Source organism: Phocoena phocoena, chromosome 11, assembly GCF_963924675.1.
Source record: "Phocoena phocoena chromosome 11, mPhoPho1.1, whole genome shotgun sequence".
Classification (NCBI taxonomy): Eukaryota; Metazoa; Chordata; class Mammalia; order Artiodactyla; family Phocoenidae; genus Phocoena; species Phocoena phocoena.
Window position 1 is genome coordinate 99,062,576 of NC_089229.1, and position 17,299 is coordinate 99,079,874.

General features: G+C 52.8%; 1 protein-coding gene across 1 annotated transcript in view; it reads right to left on the reverse strand.

The window, feature by feature from the left end:
- TEAD4 (TEA domain transcription factor 4) overlaps positions 1–17,299 on the reverse strand; it is a 62,027-nt gene that overhangs the window by 28,633 nt on the left and 16,095 nt on the right. Inside the window, exon 3 of the mRNA XM_065888427.1 lies at positions 6,237–6,491. Coding sequence (XP_065744499.1) covers positions 6,237–6,243 — 7 coding nt within the window. The 5' untranslated portion in view covers positions 6,244–6,491. The remainder of the gene's footprint in view (positions 1–6,236; positions 6,492–17,299) is intronic.

The following is a 17,299-nucleotide window of genomic DNA, read 5'->3' on the forward strand; positions in this document are numbered from 1 at the left end:
TGAAATCCTATGCCATCTTCAAGGCCACTCCGCCTCCAGCCCTGGTGCACAGGGTCTGTGCCTCCCTGGGCTCGAGTCATTTGAGCTCCTTAAGGGCAGGAAGAGGTCCCCTCCAGCTCTGCAGCCCCATGCTGTCCACTGGTACCGCTCGCTCGTCCCAGCAGCTACACTAAAGACGGTGTCTTCTTTCAATTAGTACATGAAAAGATGCTCGACATCACTAACCTTAGGGAAATGCAAATCAAACCATGAGATACCACCTCACACCCGCTAGAATGTCTACTGAAAAAAATAAATAAATAACAAGCGTTGGTGAGGATGTAAAGAAATTAAAACACTTGTACGTTGCTCGCAGAATGTAAAATGGTGGAGCCACTTGTGGGAGATAGTCTGGTAGTTCCTCAAAAAGTTAAACAGAATCACCATATGATCCAGCAATTCCACCTCTAGGTATATATACCAAATAACTGAAAGCAGGGTCTCAAAGAGATATTTGTATACCCAGGTTCATAGCAGCATTATTCACGATAGCCAAAAGGTGGAAACACCCACATATACATCAATAGATAAATGCATCAACAAAACGTGGTCCATCCACACAATGGAATATCATTCAGCGATTAACAAGAAGAATGAAGTTCTGACAGAGGCTACAACATGGATGAACCTTGAAGACATTGTCCCAAGAGAAATAATCTAGACGCAGAAGGGCAAGTACTATATGATTCCACTACTGTGATGTACATCTACAGAAAGTAGATCAGAGGCTACCGGGGCCTGCGGGGAAGGGGGAACGGGGAGTTAGTGTTTAATGGGTACAGCTTCTGTTGGGAAGAACGAAAACATTCTGGAGAGGACGGTGGTGACCACGGCTGCACAACAGTCTAAGTGCACCTAATGCCACTGAGCTGTGCACTTACAAAGGGTCATATGGTGCATTTTAAGTTCTTCATATTTTCCCACAAAATATATAAGTTGGGCTTCCCTGCTGGCGCAGTGGTTAAGAATCTGCCTGCCAATGCAGGGGGACACGGGTTCGAGCCCTGGTCCAGGAAGATCCCATGTGCTGCGGAGCAACTAAGCCCGTGCGCCACAACTACTGAGCCTGCGCTCTAGAGCCCGCGAACCACAACTACCGAGCCCACGCGCCACAACTACTGAAGCCCACGTGCCTAGAGCCCGTGCTCCACAAGAAGAGGAGCCACTGCAATGAGAAGCCCGCGCACTTCAATGAAGAGTAGCCCCCGCTCACCGCAACTAGAGAAAGCCCGCACACAGCAGCAAAGACCCAACACAGTCAAAAATAAAATAAATAAATTTATTTTAAAATATATATATATATGTAATAAACAAATAAAACCAAAACCCCGCAAAAGGTAGTATCGTTATTATCCCCATTTTTCCAATGGGGACATTGAAGCTGAGAAGAGGTAAACAACCTGCCCAACTGGCCACTGGACGGAGTGGATGGGAACAGAGGCGCCCATCGTCAGGCCTCCAGAAGCAGGACGCCAGGGCTCCAGGCCAGAAGAGGGACACGAAGCACAGGGCAGCGGAGGGCCCAGGACCACGGTGAGGAAGGGGCAGCAGAAGCTCGGATGAGGCTCCGTGACCTGTCCCATCGCCTCAGTGACCAAAGCCCGACCTGGTCCAGCCCCTGCTCAGCCTCTCGTTAGCTAGTGACTCACCTCTGATGGTCCCTTATCACAACATTTGCCCAGATCCCCACGGGGACCCCCAAACCCAGCAGGCAAAGCCCTGCCTCTGGACCAAGGCTCACTCCCCCCCGCCTTCCTCTGCCTGGCCAAGCTCCACTTCCTCCCAGAAAGCTTCCAAGATAAGCCAGCCCTCCGCTGACTGGCTACATACAACTTAAGGGCCCTCAGTTTACTTTCCAAAGATGTTCCTCCTGTCTCTCCTTCAACCACGCAGCCACAGAGAGCAGAGACCACGGCCCCAGCCCGGCCTGGTCCAGAGTGGTGCGGCCCTCGATGAGAACCGCCCAACGGCTAACAGGAAACGAGGCACCAAGGAGACAAGGGAGAAAGGAGAGGGCAGAGACGGGAGATTCAGAGCAACCTCCAGGAGAGCCAGGGCCCTGGCAGGCAGAGGGGAGGAACGCCCAGAGCAAGACAGAGCCAGCCCCGGGCCGCGGGCAGCCGGAGGGGGAGCCAGGCCGCCCGGGCCAGACGGGAGCCACGCTCACCTCCTGCCACCTGCCAGGGGGGCAGAGCCAGGCTGGGCGACGAGGTCAGAGAGACGGGCAGTGCCAGGGCGAGGGTCACACGGTGACAGGGCAAAACCAAAGGCTGCCATGAGCCGGGGAAGGCAGGGAGGCTCAGTGCGGATCTGTCCTGCGCCCGCGTGTCACCTGCATGTCTGCCTGGCCCTGGTGGGTGACCCTGCTCTGGGTGTGCGGGGGCCGAGCTGGGGGCAGGACTGACCCCTTGTCCTCAGAGACTCCGGGGCTCAAATCCTCCTCTGGGCAGCTTGCTCTTCCTGCCTGAGGCCAGCTGCCCACCTGGAAACCAGCTGAGGCCACTGATGTGGGGCGCAGGGGAGGGTAAGGACCAGGGCTCTCGGGGCACAGAGGATGGCAAGGGTGGGTCCCTGAGAGAAAGAGGGGTGGTGAGCAGCCTGAGGGAGACCAAGTCTGAGCCAACTTGGCGGCTGGTCCCTCTACCGCCCCTCCCCCGCCCATCCCACACCCGGAGCTGAGCTCAGAGCTATATATACCCCCCAGCAGGGCTGCTCCGCTCTGCCGAGCCCCCGTCCACTCCGGCAAGGCCCTGCCTTGGCTCTGCCCCCGAGCCGGTAAGACGAGATGGGGCTAAGCCAGCGTCTGGACCCCAGCGGGACGTGTACTCACGGAGGACAGGTGCCATGGGGGCTGGGTCGGTCGCCAGACTCCGCGGGGCGCTCCCCGGTCCCCCTGTCCAGAGCCTGACCCACCTGAGCTGGGGCCAAGCAGGAGGCAGGCTGGCTTCGCAGAGCTCACCAGGGCCACTCGGGGTAATGGGGAGCGCTGACCACTGCCCCACCCGGCCCCTGCTCCCACTTACTACCTGAGCGACCCTGGGAGAAGCTCTTGGCTTCTCTGAGCTTCTCTCTCTGCATCTGCACAGGCTGTCACCCCTTCCCCGTCACTAAGAGGCTCCTGGCCTCGGCCCCTCCCCGTCTCAGCACAGGGAAGGAGAGCCGCAAAGGACGCAGGCAAGGCCAGGACAGTTTGCCAAACACTGTTTTCATCTTGCTTCCCTCACTCAACGGCTCCCCTCCTGCCAAACACAGTTCCACCCCAAGGCCTGCTGGAAGTGCACAGCCTTGCCTTTCCCAAACCCTGCTTCAGTCACAATCGCCAGGGGCCCAAAGATCAAGTCTCTTAACCCCTATACCTTCCTATGTGAATACGGATAGAAATATCCACCCTTAACGACTAAAACAAGCGAAGCCACCCAAATGTCCATCAACTGGGTGAACCGATAAACACCATGGGGTCTATCATATGACGGAATGTGACTCAGTCTTCAAAAGGAAGGACTTCTGGGCTTCCCTGGTGGCGCAGTGGTTGAGAGTCCACCTGCCGATGCAGGGGACACGGGTTCCTGCCCCGGTCCTGGAGGATCCCACATGCTGCGGAGCGGCTGGGCCCGTGAGCCGTGGCCGCTGAGCCTGCGCGTCTGGAGCCTGTGCTCCGCAACGGGAGAGGCCACAACAGTGAGAGGCCCGCATACCGCAAAAACAAACAAACAAAAAAAAAAAAAGGAAGGACTTCTGACACCTGCTACGACACGGAGGAACCTTGAGGACGTGATGCTCAGTGAAACAAGCTGGACACAGAAGGACAAATACTGTGTGACTCCACTTACATGAGGTCTGTAGAGGAATCACAGCCATAGAGACAGAAAGTGGATGGTGGGTACCAGGGGCTGGGGGAGGGGGGGAGTGAGTGTTTAATGGGGACAGAGTTTCAGTTCGGGAGGATGAGAAAATTCTAGAAACGGATGGTGATGATGGTCTCACAACAATGTGAATGTACTTAATGCCACTGAACTTGTGCACTGAAAAATGGTTACAATGGCATATTTTACCACCACACACAAAGAAACAGCTGGCCCACGGCGTCACTCACACGCCGTCTGCTGGCTCTCCACGGTCAGCACCTCCTGGGCCTTCCCCACACGGCAGCACCCTCGGCTTTCTCCCTATGCTGAGCGTCTCTTGCCCACCTGTGTTTGCCAGACCATTTGTCCCCTTAAAGCAGGAAGAGGAACCCTGAGAGGCGCCTGGCCACTGATCACCGCCCCACCCAGGGACAGGACAGCTCTCCAGCCACACCCGGGACCCGCCCTACACACCCCTCCCCCTCACACCTCAGCTCCTGACCAGCACGCACCCCACTCCCCACCAAAGCGGCGGGAAGAGCCCAGGATACCAGAGCCCCCGCCCGCCCAGCTCCATCAGCAGCCCCACCCCGGACACACAGGTGCTCCATACACGGCGGCTCTCTCCTCCACGAAGCTTCCGTAGGGACCAAAAGTAAGAAGCAAGCATTAGAGCAGGAAGTAGTTAAGCAGGGAGGCCTGGGGGGCCCGACCCGGGGCGTGGAGGCCCACAGAAGTGGGGCCCCAGCAGAGCCACAGCAGAGGGGCTGGTAAGGAGGGATGAGAGCTTTGACTGCTGACCAAGGAGCAGACCCAGGGTCTAGCTCGAGAGGACCCTGCTTCCCCAACAAGCAGGAGAGAAGGAATCCCTTGGCCCTGCAGGGAAGGTGTAGGTAAAGGATGAAGTGGGCGGGGCTGTGCAGCTCCACGACTCCCTAGACCAGTAACTAAGCAGATTTGAGTTTGGTCCATTGAATTGTGTTGCTGTCCCCCCAACATTCACGTCCACCCAGAACCTCACAACGTGGCCTTATCTGGAAACAGGGTCTTCACAGACGTAATGAGTTAAGATGAGGTCATACTGGATTAAGGTGGGCCCTAAATCTAATGATTGGTAACCTCTTACAGGTGTCCGTGTAAGAGGAGGACACACAGGGACACAGAGAGGATGGCCATGTGACAACAGGGTCAGAGATGGGAGTGATACAGCTACGAGCCAAGGACACCAAGGGCTGCCATCTGCCACCAGAAGCCAGGACGGAGGCACGGAACAGATCCTCCAGGAGGAACCAACCCCCAGGGACCCCTTGAGTTCAGACTTCTGGCCTCCTGACCCACGAGGATACATTTCTGTTGTCCAAGGCACCCCTTAAATTTGTGGCAATTCTTACAGCAGCCCTCGGAGATGAGCTGGGTCAACCCCCATGGGCCCCCCATACAGCTGACAAAGCATCTGCGCTGGGGGAGGGGCACACGTGTACGGGTGGTCGCCTGGCCTGGAGCCACCTCATGGGGGGGCAGAACGAGACCCTCTGCTGTCAGGGGCTTCAGCCAGTCAGAGACCCCCTCAGCTGCCCAAGACCCACGTTTCAAGCTGAGGGTCCTGGCGGGCTTTCCAGTGTCAATGGGGGCTGACCTGAGCCTCTCAACAGCCGTTCAGTGTTCGTTTTGCTCCCCCAGATACCCTCTCTTCCATCCAAAAGTCAACACAGCCCCGGGTAGACCGCTCAGTCCTTCCCACGGGGCTGCTGGACATTGTGTCTCTGTATGTTTCCATCCTCAGCGGCTCAGGAAGACTTAGCCTTACCTGATGGCTCTCGGCTGGAGGGGAACGTCCCTGAGGGAAGGGTCCTCAGCCTCTCCGGGGACATGCCTGTCTGCCTTGTGTACAGTTACATGTGTGCTCACCCTCACTGAGCTGTGAGCAGGGTCTAGATCTGCCCCACCCTGCCTGACACACAGTAGGCTCCTGCATGGGGAAGGGAGGGAGGGAACGAGCCAGGACGGCCTTCCTAACCGCCTACACAGCCAAGGTGGGAAGCTGGGAGAAGATGAGGCATTTGCCTGGGGGATGGCTAGAGGGATTTACCCAGCCTGCCCCGGGGGATGTTCTACCAGTCTTCCAGTACCCCATTCTCACCATCCTCCACATCCACCCAAAGACGTTTCCTCCGAGGCCCTCCCATCCCTTGGGAGCCCAGGACAGAGTAAAGCAGCGTCCACCTGGGAGGAGCCCCAAGAAGTCACCTCCCTCGGTCACTCGGCAGGAGCGCGGTTGCTGTGCTGAGGCTGTTGCCAGGCCTGGACCGTGAGTTGGGGGGCGCTGCTGGCCAGGCCCGACAGCCTCCTTACCATACATCTTGCCTTCGTCTGAGAGGATGATCTTGCGCCGACCGCAGGGCGGGTAGATGGCCAGGGCCTCCTGGAAGCTCTGCTCGATGTCGGGGCTCCACACGCCCTCTGCGTCATTGTCGATGGGCTTGTCCAAGGCCTGGCTGCCCCCAGAGACGTTGCTCCCCTCGGGGGAGTTGGGAGAGCTCCACTCGTTGGAGGTAATGGTGCCGGCCGTGCCCTCCAAGGCTCCGCTTGGAGGAGCGCCCGTTGGACCTGTTTGGGCAGAAACCACGGCATTGGTGGATGAATGTGTGGGCCAGGGTTGGGGTGGGGGGACCCAGGGAGCACCACCCCTGAACCAGGTGCTCCTCCTTTCCTGGCGATCAGGGCACAGGACCTCAAAGGGAAAGGCCGGGGATCCCAGGGAACAAAGAGTGAGGTGGAAGATTTGGGGTGTCAAGGGCAGGTTATCTCCCATCCATAGACCTCAGCTTCCCACCCTGTCAAAGGAGCTCAATGACCAGGCTCCCTCTTATCATGGCTCTAAGAACCCAGATGGAGCTGAGAAGTTGGAGACGAGGACCAAGTGCCAGGGATGCTCTACATTAAATCAAAAAGGGGCAAAAGGATGCAAAACATTGTACACCGTGGGTGGGAACAGAAAATGGGGCAACCGCTGGGGAAAACAGTATGGAGGTCCCTCAAAAAAATCCAAATAAGAGCTACCATATGATCCAGCAATTCCACTTCTGGGTATACACCCAGAAGAACCAAAAGCAGGGTCTCGAAGAGATTATTTATACACCCATGTTCACAGCAGCACTATTCACAATAGCCAAGAGACAGAAGCAACCCAAATGTCCATGGATGAATGAAAGCATAAAACAAATGTCGCATCTGTACACAGTGGAGTATATTCAACCTTAAAAAGGAAGGTTGAATAACATGGTTGGACATGTTATAACATGCATGGACTTTCAGGACATTATCCTAAGTGACAGAAGCCAGTCACAAAAGACAAATACTGTGTGATTCCATTTATGTGACATCCTTAGGGTTCTCAAAGTCATAGAGGCAGAAAGTAGAACGGTGGTTACCCCGGGCTGGGGGAGGAGGAGGTGGGGAGTTGCTGTTTAAGGGGTATAGGGTTTCGGTTTTGCAAGATGAAAAAGTTCCGGAGATGTGTTGCACAACAACGTGGATATACTTTTTTTTTTCTGTTTTAAGTTTACTTTTTATGTTTTATTTTAATTTTTACGGAAGGAGAGTTGATTTACAACGTTGTGTTAGTTTCAGGTGTACAGCAATGTGATTAGTTAAACATATACATAGATCCACTTGTGAATATACTTTTAACATTACTGAACTATACACTTAAAAATGGTTACGGTGGGGCTTCCCTGGTGGCGCAGTGGTTAAGAATCCGTCTGCCAATGCAGGCGACACAGGTTCGAGCCCTGGTCCGGGAAGATCCCACATGCCGTGGAGCAGCTAAGCCTGAGTGCCACAACTACTGAACCTACACTCTAGAGACCACAAACCACAACTACTGAGCTCACGCGCCACAACTACTGAAGCCCACGCGCCTAGAGCCCATGCTCTGCAACAAGAGAAACCACCGCAGTAAGAAGCCCACGCACTACAACAAAGAGTAGCCCCCGCTCGCTGCAACTAGAGAAAGCCTGAGCGCAGCAACGAAGACCCAATGCAGCCAGAAATAAATAAGTAAATAATTTTATTATTTTTTAAATGGTTAAGATGATAAATTTTGCACCATAAAACTATGGTTTAATTTCAACCATAATTAAAATATGAAACATGCAAAGTAAAATTCAGATCGCCATTCTCTTACTCCATCCCAGCTCAGGCTCTTTTCAGAGGAAGATTCTAGCCCTGGCAGATTCTCACATGTTGGGGATATGGCGAGGTTGAATGGCTGGTACCTCCAGAAGGTGACAACACCTTATTCTAGTCACTAGCATGAGACAAACCCAGTGATCTCTTGGCTCCAACTGTCCAAGCCGTGAATTTCTGGACATGATTCTCAGGAGTTTGGGAAGAAGCAGTACATACTAGTACTCTTAAGGCAGCTTTTGGATTATGAGTACCAGGTGGGTACCATTTGCCTCCCAAAGCCCTCCCAAGGTCCCAGCATCCCTCCTCTCCCAGCCACCAAGCGCATCTGCATAGGAGGACCCCCTCCCCATCACACATGTCACCCCCTCCCCCGTTAGCCATGAGGAGCAGTGTGGTCCAGCAGCCCAAACCCAGGGCCAGGAATTGAAACACGAGCTCCCACCCACTTGCATCCAGGACCCTCTGAGATAAGACCTCCCCAGAGTACCCCTCACTTTCTCTCCCTTCCCCAGGCCTGTCAGAGGTACACATTGTTCACAGATAGGTGGGTATGAGAGTGACCATGGTCAAGTTCACAAGGAGGAGCTGAGTGGGGGGCAGCACATCCTGGGAGGGGTTGGAGGTTCCAAGAAGCTTGCCCTGGCTGCTGGCACAGACATGCAGTCGGAAGGAAGTTAGAACCACTGAAATTCGAAGTATGAAACCTAACCCAATCCTCTCAGCTTGAGGATGGGGACACTTGAGACCAGAACGGCCCAGGGACGTGCCCGAGGTCAGGCAGCAAATCAGTAGTGTAGCTGCGTCTGGATCTCCGCCCTCCAGGGTCCCAGGTCTTTTAGCATAACAAATGTCAACTTCCTCTCTGTGGCCAGTTAAAATAAGTTTTTCCTGAAGTGTGTCTGAGGGGGTCACATAATCTGGAAGAAACTAGCTCATTCTCTACCAGAAATTCTGGTCTTGATCCTATTGTGAATGTTGAAACATTTTTCTGTACCTTCCAAAACAAACTTCTTTAAAGAGTTCCTAACTTTAATTTCTGGCAATACAGTAGATAAGATGGTTTTTAAAACTCACTCTGTAAAAGAAATCTAGAAACGATAAAACATAAGAAGTACACTTTTAAATACATAGCTGACTTCAGAAGAAAGTAAAGAGGCCCCAAATGAGACAACTCAAACCTATAACAATAGGCAGATGAGCTGTTACTACAACCCCAGGAAGCAGAGGCTGAAGCTGATCTTAGTAATGAAGACACTGGGTTTTAGTGGCCACCCAGAGACCTTACACCTGAGAGACACAGGGAGGTTGGAACTGCGAACAATACCTCAATCCTCAGAGAAAAGGTAGACTACTCACAAAATAGACTAGGAAGATTGCCTGTCTTGGCCTAAGCCCTAGGTATAAAAAAGAATTTTCTTTCCTAAGAATTTGTAGCCAAGGGCCTGCCTTTAAGTGGATTTGAGATTTGTATTTTATATTACGCAGGAACCCCCAGCCAATTCACAAAAATAAATAGTGATCCCAGGCTGAAAATCTCTGAGAAGACAATCTTAACTCAGACTGCAGAGATCCAAAGACTCGCTCAAGAATCTCAAAATCCAAATTTACAAATTATAAGAGGAAACAGTCCACCATGATCAAGATTTGATGGGATTGGATCCCCCAAGAGCTATAGATAATTGAACAATCAGATAAAACTATTATATAATTGTATTTAAAGTGATTACTAACTTAAGGAATTGGAAAGATGAGAATTAGACACTATCAAAAAGTACAAAGCAGACTGGGAAAAGAACCAAATAGAATATTTAGAAATAAACATTTTAGCCACTGAAGTTAAAATCTCAACCACTGAGAGTAACAGCAAATTAGACACAGCTAGAGAAAGAATTAACAACCTGGAAGATATATCTGAGGACATTATTCATAAATGCGTTAAAAAGAATGAAGATAAAGAGCAAGAAGAACACAATAAGGCAGTTCAACATACCTTCAATTAACATTTGAGAAAAAGTATAGAAAATGAAATAGAACAACATTTGAAAATATAATGGCAAGGAATTTTCCAGGATTAATGAAATACACGAATCCTCCAATTCAGGAACCATACTAAATCCTAACCAGGATAAATTCAAATAAAATGAACAGATATTATAGAGACACTGAAGAATACCAAAAACAAAGAGTAGATCTTAAAAGCATCCAGAGTGAAGGGGCAGATTACCTACAAGGGAAAGATTATCATACTGATTGTATATATTGATAGTGAACTTGTCAACTGGAAAACACACGATAACATCTCCAAATTATGGAGAGAAAAATAACTGTCAACCTAGAATTAGAAACCCAACCTAAATATCATTCAAGAATGAACATTAGGGCTTCCCTGGTGGCGCAGTGGTTGAGAGTCCGCCTGCCGATGCAGGGGACATGGGTTCGTGCCCAGGTCCGGGAAGATCCCACATGCTGCGGAGCGGCTGGGCCCGTGAGCCATGGCCGCTGAGCCTGCGTGTCCGGAGCCTGTGCTCCACAACGGGAGAGGCCACGACAGTGAGAAGCCCACGTACCACAAAAAAAAAAACAACAATGAGGATCACTAAGTTTGGCCACACAATACATACACACATGCGAATGCAGAAAAACCACATTTCTGAACCATGAGCTCAGAAGACGCATTTGATACAAGACCCATTCACAGTAAAAACTCTTAGCAAACTGTAGAAACAAAAGGAACTTCCTTAATCTAACAACAGATTTCTTCCCAAAACCTATTGTGATATTTTGATTTATAAGAAGTACACATTTGGTCTTTGTCCTGTTTCTGACACAGAGCCCCCAAAATCCTTGAAATTTCCTAAGTGCTGAGAGCCATAAAGGTATCTTTTGTTACGGTAATGAGGTGCACCTGAGGATGGGGGCTGGTGGCCAGGAGAACCACCCAAGTGATTAGAGGGTGGAACTTTCAGCCCCACCCACCCGACCTCTGGGGAGGGGAGAGAGGCAAGAGTTGAATTAATCACCAACAGCCAACGATGTAATCAACCATACCTCAACAGTGAAGCCTCCATGAAAACACCAAAGGAGAAGGTTCTGAGAGATTCTGAGTTGGTGACCGTGTGCAGATATGGGGAGAGTGACTGCCAACAGGAAGGGCATGGAAGTTCCACGCCCTTTCCCTACGCCATGCCATATGCATCTCTTCCATCAGGCTGTTCCTGAGTTACATCCTTTTACAGTAAACTGGTAGTCTGGTAAGTAAAATGTTTTGAGTTCTGTAAACCACTCAAGCAAGTTAACTGAACCCAAGGGAGGGATTTATTGGAACCTCCAATATATAGTCGGTGATAACCTGAACTTGCAGGGGTTCAGTCTTGTGGGACTGAGCCCTTAACCTGTGGGATCTCACACTACCTCCCGGTAGATAATGTTAGAACTGAGTTGAATTGTAGGACACCCAGCTGGTTGGTGAGGGAAAAAAAACCCATTCACAGGTTGAAATTGGTGACCAAAACTTTTAATGATTAAACACTAAAAGCATTACATTTAAAGTCAGGAATAAGATAAAGAATGCTGAGTTTCAACACTGAACACTCACACTGTAATAGAAGTCCTAGCCAACACAGTAGAACAGAAAAAGAATTGTGAAGATTGGAAAGGAAGTAAAAGTGTCATTACGCTAAGGAAGGATGATAGAAGATTGAAAAGATGCTATGAACAAATCATTAAAAAGTTCAGCAAGACCAACATATCAAAACCAATTCCATTCTTTTATGCCAGAAATAAGGCATTAGACAACATAATTTTTTGTATTCCAAATACCCCATTCGGAAACCAAAGCCATAATTTATCTAGTAGTGATAAATCTCGCAAAGATTTGTCACTTTACAGAGAAAATGGTAATTTCTTTGAAAGACGTACAATCCCTACATAAATGGAAAGGAAACTGTGTTTGTGGATAGGAAAACCCATCACCAAGAGGTCGAACCTCTCCAGATAAAGCATAAATTCAATGAAATCAGGAATAAAAATCTCACAAGGTTTTCCACAAAACTTAACACTGATTCTCAAAACACACGGAAGCCCAAGACGGTTGTCAAGTCATCTAACTGAGCGCCTTCACCTTGGGTCAGACCCTTCCCATACATGTCTCCCCACGGTTCCGACCTGACCTCTCCTCTTTAAACCCTGAACACACCCCTTGGGTGGGGGCGGGGGGGTCCTCATCCATGGCTTACCCCTCACTATGATTCCCAAACCTGAATCTTCCCTGGGTTTAGACTGCATAGCAACCAGTCACCGATCACCAGACGTCTCCAAAGCTCTTCCGACTCAACACGGCCAAAGTCCCGTCCTTCCACTTGTGGCTGAATCTTCCTCCTGCCCCGTCTCTCAGGAACAGACACAACCATCCACCCAGAAGCCAAAAAAACCGAGGAGTGCGTTTTGACTTTTCCCTCTCATCTCCCATCAGCAATTCACAACCACACCCTGTCTTTCTCTCTTGGAGCCCTAACCCAAAGCTTCCCCAGTGCTCACCTGGACGACCGGGCAAGCCCCATCCAGACTCCATAATCTTTTCACTGCAGCCAGCGATGCTTCTACAGCGCACGATTCTTCCACTTAAAATCTTTCCAGGGCTCTTAAATAATGGGATTTTACAGGGCCCTTTATCCGCTGATTACGGCTCTCCATCCATACCTTCCATCCGTCTGCACCACTCTCTCCCCTCCCTCTTCTCTGCACTCCCCTCCCAAGCCCCAAACTCAGTTGCCCAAATGATACCCCAAAATGCCAAGCTCTTCCCCAGCACAGGGCAGAGCTGCCGGTGACCTTCCTCCCCAACCCCCTTCCCCCGGCCAACTCCTACCCATCCTTAAGGTCCAGCCAAAATCTTTTCTTGGGCTTCCCCGGTGGCGCAGTGGTTGAGAGTCCGCCTGCCGAGGCAGGGGACACGGGTTCGTGCCCCGGTCCGGGAAGATCCCACATGCCACGGAGCGGCTGGGCCCGTGAGCCATGGCCGCTGAGCCTGAGCGTCCGGAGCCTGTGCTCCGCAACGGGAGAGGCCACAGCAGTGAGAGGTCCGGGTACCACAAAAAAAAAAAAAAAAAAAAAAAATCTTTTCTTTTTCTTTTTTTTTTTTAATTGAATAGCTGATTTACAATACTGTGTTAGTTTCAGGGGTACAGCTGTTTCAGCTAAAATCTCCCTTCCCCTGGGAGGACGACCCCAAGCTCAGTCTGGGTGAGGCGCCCTCCGCGCTCCGGCAGGTCCCCGTGCTTTGGGCACCTCAGCCCCAGCTCCCAGGGTGACTGGTCCCCCTTAGCACACTGCAGACCCCACGAGGGCAGGGCTGGCCGTCTTTCTCAACTAAATCCTCCGCACGCTGCACACGCTGGGGACAAAAGGATGAACAAATCAATGGCTATTTGGTATGCGTCTGTGAAGTAATGATTTCTCTGTGGGGACTATGCACTGTTCTGTGTTTAGTGTTAGGAAACAGAAGAAAATCTCAGTAAATGTCTGGACTTGGGTACACCAGAGGGAGAGCTTGAGTTGTATGTAAATCCCTTTGGGGTTTATTCTGGAGGCTTGTAAATGAAAAGGTGACGTCTGGGAATCAAGACGCTGTTTCTGGCTCCAGTTCTACAAGCCACAGTGACCGTGGACGAGTCCCTCCGTTTCTCTGGGCCAGATCACCTGTGAATTCTGTCCCTGGCAGGTCCCTCCTGCCCTGGCAGTGCCTGCGGCTCGCAGCCCAACCCCCTACTCTCCCAAGCGGCCTCTAAACATACCTTGCGGACTCTCGCCTGCGGCTTTGCTCAGAGGAGGCTGGAAACCGATCTGCCTTGGAGAGGCGTCCGTGCGATGGTCGGTAAGACCAGATGTCAACTGCACGGGGCCTGACCCAGAGCCCGTGCTCGGGAAGAGCTATTCACGTCACCCTTACTATTACTAAGCTGCATGTAAAGCCTAGAGCCCTAAACAGACCAGTTAGATACATATACCTTAAACCCTAAAGCCTAATAATAATTAATACTAGCTAGTTAATAATATGAATACCTACGGCGTCGTGTCTCCTGGCTTCACCTAGATTTTCTTCTGGGATCTGACACTAAACACAGAAGGTGCCCCAGAGGCCAGAAAGTTAGGAGATGAAAAGGAGGGTGCCCCAACTTCCCTGACTCCACGTGGGCCCCTCGGAGAGCAGGGCCTGTGCTCCCTGGGCCCTTCCTTCCCCCGAGCTGGGAGCTGGACTGAGGTGGGAGCTGGGCTGAGCTGGGAGCTGAGCTGGGAGCTGGGCTGGGCTGGGCTGAGCTGGGCTGGGAGCTGAGCTGGGAGCTGGGCTGGGCTGGAAGCTGGGCTGAGCTGGGAGCTGGGCTGAGCTGGGCTGGGCTGGGAGCTGGGCTGAGCTGGGCTGGGAGCTGGGCTGAGCTGGGAGCTGGGCTGAGCTGGGCTGGGAGCTGGGCTGGGAGCTGGGCTGAGCTGGGAGCTGAGCTGGGAGCTGGGCTGAGCTGGGAGCTGGGCTGGGCTGGGAGCTGGGCTGAGCTGGGAATTGGGCTGGGAGCTGGGCTGAGCTGGACTGAGCTGGGCTGGGCTGAGCTGGGAGCTGGGCTGAGCTGAGCTGGGAGCTGAGCTGGGAGCTGGGCTGAACTGGGAGCTGAGCTGAGCTGGGCTGGGCTGGGAGGTGGGCTGGGCTGGGAGGTGGGCTGGGAGGTGGGCTGGGCTGCAAGCTGGGCTTCGTGGGCAGGGGGAAGCTGGGCCCAGACCCTGCCGCAGGAGACAGGTTTGCTGAGGCCCCCGCACTGGGTCCGCCCGGAGGAGAGCTGGGCAGAGGGTCACCCGAGGCCCTGGGCCACGGGATCCATTACCGAAATGGAGCTGCTCCCAGCTCCGTGTGGCCTGCCATTCCCAGCCCACAACCCTGCCTGCCTGGCCTGTCCACAACCCCCCCTCCGCCACCCCCGCCTGCCCACAGCCGGGCCTGGCAGGTGCTTCCCTCCCCAGGCAAAGCTCCCACGCACGCGGCCTCTGCCCGCGGCTAGAAGGGATGGCGGGTAGGGTAAGCCAACAGCAGCCCAGTGAAGGGTCCCTCTGCGCCTCCTCCTGGTCCCCCAGCGACCCTCGGGGGCCCTGCCAGGAGGGGCTGGAGGGGACAGATGGCATCGCTGAGCCCGGGCCAGGTGCCACGAGCAGAGGAACAAAAATAATCCCTGACTTGGCTCCAAGGCTTGCCCCGGAGGCCTCCTGCTCTGCCCCACCCCACCTAAAAGCCCACCCAAGGCCACACAACACTCAGCTCCATCCTAGGGACCGCTGATGCCAGTTACTCAGGACTTTTCCAAATAATTGGGAAATTACCCTGGCTTTTATCAAGATCTTTCTAATAATGAGAATAATAAGCTTCTCAAAAACACCTTCAGGGGCTTCCCTGGTGGCGCAGTGGTTGAGAGTCCACCTGCCGATGCAGGGGACGCGGGTTCGTGCCCCGGTCCGGGAAGATCCCACATGTCGCGGAGCGGCTGGGCCCGTAAGCCATGGCCACTGAGCCTGCGCATCCAGGGCCTGTGCTCCCCAACGGGAGAGGCAAAAAAAAAAAAAAAAAAAAACACCTTCAGGACAGGAAGGGAACTGTGATCCCCAGGTTATAAATGGAGAACCCAAGTCTCAAGGAGGACCAATATCTCACCGTGAGAGAGTGACCTCAGATCTAGTCCCCTGCCTGGTCCACTGTGGTGTCCTCAAGACTTGTCTCCTGCTCTCAAAGCCCACCCCTTTCAGTAGCCCTCCACGGCCATCAGTGATCACTCAGCCCCCCCAACTCCCTCTAACGCCTGGAGCCCCCAACATGCCACTCAGAACGCGGCAACACCTGGTCCTGGAAAAGTGATGGCACCTGTGCCCACCTGTTTCCCCTGCTGGCTGTGAGCTACTTGAGGACGTGATTTTCTCCGACATCCGTGTCCCCCACCACTCCTGGCTCCAAGTCGGGGACTCAGCAGCACACGGCATCCTTAATTAAGGAGTCAGTTCTTCCACTGATCCCCTTTCCTCGGTCAAGGACAAATCTACTACTCGTTTCCGTTTTATCACAACATCTCTGACTCGTTGGGCGTCAACACATGTTATAACCTCCTCCCCGTGGCCCTGCCCCCAGACTGGAAGTGATGGAGACTGGAAGGAGCTAGGGAAGTTTATGGGACTTGCCTGGCGTCATCCAGAAAGTTAGGGAGAGACAATGAGGACGGGGCCTGAGGCTCTCGCCCAGTTACAAGATCAAGAGCTCGGGCATCCAGGCTAAAGGTTCCAGCCACACAGGACCCTCGGGACGGGGTTCTCACGTCCTGCCCACAGAGGCCTCAGCTCTTAACGCTGAGGCTCCTCTCCTGGAGGCCTTTGGAAGAACCACCTTCTTCATCCCAACAACCCCTATAACTGAGAAGCTGTAAAGAAAAGAAAACTTGGGGTTTCCTTCTAGGAACCCGTCCCAATCTTCCAGATACATGAAGATGTGGGATATGGGATATGGTTGCGGGGGCGGGGCGTGGAGACTAAGTAATCTGGGAGGAAGGGAGTGGGTCCCCTTCCGCCTCAACCCCAGAACGGGGATCCTTCTTCAGGCTGCAGGACTCATCTATGAGGTCAGGTTATCAGGGCAGGTGGGGTCTAGTTTCTGAGCCCCAGGTGCTTTGCCCAATCTGACTTAGCTGTTACAGAGCCCACAGAGCACTGCGCTGGACTGTGTGGATTTTCCTCATCCAACAGACTTCAGAGCTGGGACAAAAATGGCTCTCCCATCATTACCCTGGCTAGTCTCACCGGACCAGACTCTGGAGATTGGATCCAGCTCTACAAGGACCACGAAATACTGCACACACTGAAGCAGACAGAGACCTCTGGGGTGCCAGGGTGGGGAGGGCAGGGGCAGTCATCTCTGAGCCTTCGCTGGCCGGACCTCATTCCTTAGACAAGAACAGGAAGGGAGATCAGGAACGGTGGGCCCAGCCTCCCTCCAGCCCTGTCCCCCTCTTCCCTCCAGCCTCTGAGTTCACACACATTGTTTTCCGGCTGAGGCCAGGCCTCTGTACTTAATTCCCGACACCAGTCCAACCACAAACATCTATGGAGGGTGGAGGGAAATGGAAGAGGTCCGTAAAAGGGAACAAAAAAGTTCAGCCCTAAGAATAAGGTCTGAGGACTTCCCTGGCGGTCCAGTGGTTGGGACT